This window comes from Coturnix japonica, chromosome 1, assembly GCF_001577835.2.
Source record: "Coturnix japonica isolate 7356 chromosome 1, Coturnix japonica 2.1, whole genome shotgun sequence".
In the NCBI taxonomy this organism is placed as follows: domain Eukaryota; kingdom Metazoa; phylum Chordata; class Aves; order Galliformes; family Phasianidae; genus Coturnix; species Coturnix japonica.
In genome coordinates this window covers 172,547,683-172,552,734 of record NC_029516.1, presented here as the reverse complement: position 1 = coordinate 172,552,734, position 5,052 = coordinate 172,547,683, and the positions used below count along the sequence as shown (strand labels likewise).

Below are 5,052 nucleotides of genomic sequence, written 5' to 3'. Positions count from 1 at the left end.
GCATTACTAATACACCAAAAAAGCTATTCCCACAGATTCCATCACTGCTAACATCAAATCCTGTTCAATTCACATTCGATCTACTACTAAAATAGAAGAAGCACACGACATCCTAGATAATGCCTAATAATTCTAATTCTTGAGACTGCATTTATTACAATGGAAAATCACCCACCTTGTCTTACCATTGCTGTTGTTGTTATTTGCAATACAACAAACGACAAAACAATACCAGTAAGTAAGAAGCAATCCTAGTCATTGTAAGGGCTGGATGCTATTTTCTGCCTTGAGATGAGGCCGAATACGTCGTGCTGGAACACACGTGGGGCCAGTCCCAGTCCCTGTGGAAACACGAGCATATCCAGGACCGCAAGTTATCAGTGGTCAGTTTGAGGCAAAGGGGCAATTGCCTGCCAGCCTGGGCATGTTCGAATAATGTTACTGGCTCGATACTAGTTCCTGCCTTCAGATGAAGCCAAACATATGGTACTGGAACCCACATAGGGCCAGAACTAACAAGTCCCATTTAGTTTCAAAAAGCACCATTTGGGCAAGCGATAGGACTGCAAATGCAAATCATAGCCCTCCTCTGCAAACAAGGATTCCAAGGCTTTTCCCTCAGCTGAAAACTCTCCCCCGAGCTATTAGAGCTCGAATTCCCTGGCTCTGGGGTGAGGCTCACCGAAGTGTAGTTCCCTGGGTTTTCCTTTCTCCCTTTCTTAAAAATGAGAGCAATATTTCCTTTTTTCCAGTCTCCAGGACTACACCAGACAGCCAGGATTTTTCAGATGTGGTGGAGAGCAGCTCAGCACCCACATCAGCCATCTCTCTCAGAAGCCTAGGATGGAGATCATCTGGTCCAATGGACTTATACACATTCAATTGCATGAGGAGGACTCAGACTTGCTCCACCCTTACACTGGGACAGAAACCACTGTCTGTACCCTCACCTAGAGGCTCAGGGTCATGGTAGACATGGGAAGCCTGAACACCTGTGAATGCTGAGGCAAAGCACTCATTGAGTACCCCAGCATTTTCTGTGCCTGAGAAAGCCAGCTCCCCATTTCCTTTCATCAGAGGGAGAACACTCTCCTTGGCCTATCTCCTCCTGCCCATGTACCTGTGGAACCCCTTCTTGTTATCTTTCACATCTCTCGCTCCAAATGAGATGATATATATTATATTATAGACTGGATCGATGGGCCCTAGACTCAATCAGTGGGCCAAGGTTAAAGACATGAGTTTCAACAGGACCAAGTGTCAGGTCCTGCATTTTGGTCACAACCACCGCAGGCAACCCTACAGGCTTGGGGAGGTGTGTCTGGAAAGCTGCCTGATGGAAAGGGACCTTGGTGTGCTGATGGACAGTGGGACGAATATGAGCGAGCAGTGTGCCCAGGCGACCAAGGGGGCCAATGGCACCTTGGTTTGTATCAGGAAAGGTGTGGTGAGCAGGACTAGGGAAGTCATCCTGCCCCTGTACTCGGCACTGGTGAGGCCTCACCTCGAGTACTGTGTTCAGGTTTGGGCACCTCAGCACAGGAAAGACATGGAGGTACTGGAGCAGGTTCAGAGAAGGGCAATGAGGCTGATGAAGGGCTTGGAGAATCAGCCCTACGAGGAGAGGCTGAGGGAGCTGGGGCTGTTTAGTCTCGGGTAAAGGAGGCTGAGGGGAGACCTTATTGCCCTCTTCCAGTACCTGAAAGGTTCTTACAGCGAGAGTGGGGCAGGTCTCTTCTCACTAGTGACAAGAGACAGGACGAAAGGAAATGGCCTCAAGTTGCACCAGGGCAAGTTTAGGTTGGATGTTAGGAATCACTTCTTTATAGAAAAGGTAGTTAAGTACTGGAATAGGCTCCCCGGGGAGGTGGTTGAATTGCCATCCCTGGATGTGTTTAAGAGCCATTTGGATGTGGTGCTCAGGGATATGATTTAGCAGAGGGTTGTTAGAGTTAGGGTACTATGGTTAGGCTGCATTGGACTTGATCTTTGAAGTCTTTTCAACCTGAGTAATTCTATGAAATGCAGACAACAATCCCATTTGTATTTTTTTCTAGACGGACAGCAGAGCATGCTTCTTTTATTTAATTCTGCAAGGCTGGAGGTGCTGCCGATGGGAAATCAAAATGGAGCTGTAGCTGGAGTTAGAAAAAAGCACAGTGCATCCAGCTGTTATTCAGGGTCTTTCATGAAACTGGCATCCAAGGAGGCTTCCAAAACCTTCCGTCTGCTGCCATGTCGGCTTCCTGCTTTGTGGGAGTGGCACATGGAGGAATTCCCTGAGCCTCGACCCTCTGCCTTGACGAGATCCAAGTCTAACAAATTGTCACAGGTTACCTAGATTTACCTGTGGCCATGACAGGGGCAGCCACCATGGAATCCACCAGGGCACGCTGGCAGTCCTATGGGCGGTGCAGGGGAAAGGCATTGTGACATCACAGAGCAGGGCGTGCCATCAGACTTAGTCATGTCACGCTGGCAGCCTCCCCCAGCTCAGACTCGTGGAGCAGCCGCTCCGTCCTGGTGGTCACAGCTGGAGCTCTGCTCTGGGTGACAGCCATTTGTGCGTTGAGATTGTTCTTTGCGAGAGATCAGGATGAATCTCAGCCTGGCTCTCCTGCTGGCCATGGCTCTGACCATGTCTCCATTTGTGGGACATGGCTCTGGCTATGCCAGCTATCTCAGCTGGGTCTGGAATCGGGACCCAAAAGAGAATGTTCCTGAGGAGCAGCATCCGGTGGAGACCAAGACCCTGACCTCCACTTGGCCCTGCTGGTTTGGCCTGACCTCCTGCCCTGTCAGGACGGAGGACAGGAAGAAAACCCAGGTACTTCCTCAGGAGCAGCATCCAGTGGAGAACAAGATCCTGACCTCCACTTTTTTGTGTTGGTTTGGCCTGACCTCCTGCCCTGTCAGGGTTGAGGACAGGAAGAAAAACCAGGTACTTCCCCACGAACAGCATCCAGTGGAGAACAAGATCCTGACCTCCACTTGGCCATGTTGGTTTGGCCTGACCTCCTGCCCTGTCAGGGTTGAGGACAGGAAGAAAAATCAGGTCTTTCCTCAGAAGCACCATACGGAGGAGACCAAGAGCCAGACCTCCAGCTGGCCCTGTTGGTTTGGCCTGACTTGCACCAAGGGAAATGAGGGCAGGAAGACAAATCAGGTCATTGCTGAGAAGCAGCGTCTGGTGGACACCAAGAAAAGGCTCTCCACATGGTCCTGCTGGTTTGGCCTAACCTCCTGCCCCGTAGCAACTGAGAGCAGGAAGACAAACCAGGCCCGTCCTGAGGAGCAGCAGATGAAGACCAAGAGCCAGACCTCCACCCAGCCCTGCTGGTTTGGCCTGATTTCCTGCCCCATCAAGATGGAAGACCGGCAGAACAACCAGGTCCTTACCAAGGAACAGCATCCAGCGCAGGCCAAGATCCTCACCTCCTTCTGGCTCTGCTGGCTTGGCCTGGACGTCTGCCCCAAAATCACAAAGGGTGGCAATAAGAACCAGGTCCTTCCCAGCGAGCAGGATCCAGTGAAAACCAAGATCCTGACCTCGTACTGGCCCTGCTGGCTGGGTCCTTCCCAGTGCCCTAAATGGGTCTGGTTCAGAGGCAGCAAGGCCTACGTTCCACAGGGCCCAAAGCAGCAGTCCCTGAACACCAAGCAGAAGGCCTACAGCTTGCCTGGCATCCTGGGACACCTTTGGGACTATTTTGTGCTAGGAGGGAGAACCTGGCTCATTACAGATGCCTTGATAACTGTCTGCATTGTCCAGCTCCTGAAGAATGCCTTTTTCCTTTGGAGAAGATTAAGAACTGGGGAACAGGTAAGCAGCCGAGTTGCGTTGTGTAAGGAGAGTACAGTGGCTGTGAAGCAAGGAACCATAAAGACCATAAATATGAAGACAGCCAAGGAAAGCAGACCCCCAGATATCCGTTAGCTCTCCCCACAGGGCTGTCACACAGTAAGAGACCCCCACACAACACAGGGCCTGCCAGAGGTGGTGTGAGCCCCACGGGCTGCCCCGAGCAGTCCTGAGAGGCTGGAAATGCTCCATGCCAATCAAAGCCCTGCAGGGTGATGCTCTGCCAAACGAGCCTGCATCCCTTTCACTGTGCCCATGTTCTCTCACTTCCAGGGACCGGGAGATACAGACTCAGATTCCTCGGAAACTGAGTGGGATGAAGTGGACAACATGGATCTTAACGACTTGCTCCATGGGATTGACGCCGAACTTGACAAAATGGTGCGATATTTAACGATCCTCAGGCAGCGCCACCAGAATCCATTCAGGTGCCAGCAGAGCATCAATATGATGGATGTCGACGGGGATTGTTAGAGACCCTCCGCAGACTCCTCTTGAAGCTCAACTCATGACCTGAAGAATGTTTAGAAAGATTCCAAGTGCTGCATAATTCAAACTGATCCAGTTTCCTCCTTCCACCCTGCTCTGCAGTCAGCAACGAGAGACATCATTTTATTTTCATTCTTTTATTTTTTTGTTGCTTTTTCCCTTCATATACAGTACTTAAAAAACGAGATCACCTTCACATCAGTCATGTACCATATTTATTAACAGGGAAAAAAAAAATCCACAAGGAATTATCTAGGTTTCACTCAAGACTGATTTACAGGATAAATAATTGTTTCCTATTACATTAAAAAAAACCAACCAACTAAATGACAACAAACTAAATAAATTAATTAACTTAATTAGCTGTCCAGAGTGATTTGAAAACTTTACAACCATTCCAACAGCAACACCACAAGAAGACATGTACTGTACAGTTTGCCACAGATTACTCTTGCCCTTCCTTCCACAGACTGAAAAGTCCTTCGTTCTCAGAACACTCACAGGCTTTGAAACACACAACATAGCCCTGCTTCTAAGCCAGGGCTTTGACCTGCCTTTGCTGCAGGGTAAGATATGACAAAAAACTATTCTACTTTGGCTGGGTCCATTCCCACCCCGTGATGCTCAAAGTCATGGGGACTGCTGACTTCACTAAGAGCTGAGTGGGACATGGCTAACTCTAAAGGTTTGTCCTAGCCCTA

The 5,052-nt window shown here is 49.7% G+C and overlaps 1 protein-coding gene across 1 annotated transcript; it reads left to right on the top strand.

Annotated features, from left to right (window-relative positions):
• Positions 1-1,998: 1,998 nt before the first annotated feature.
• Positions 1,999-4,710, top strand: LOC107308505. Its single transcript, XM_015852453.2, has 2 exons — positions 1,999-3,823; positions 4,136-4,710. Exons 1-2 carry the CDS (start codon positions 2,597-2,599, stop codon positions 4,334-4,336), a joined length of 1,428 nt encoding a protein of 475 aa, XP_015707939.1. The 5' UTR covers positions 1,999-2,596; the 3' UTR covers positions 4,337-4,710.
• Positions 4,711-5,052: the final 342 nt, after the last annotated feature.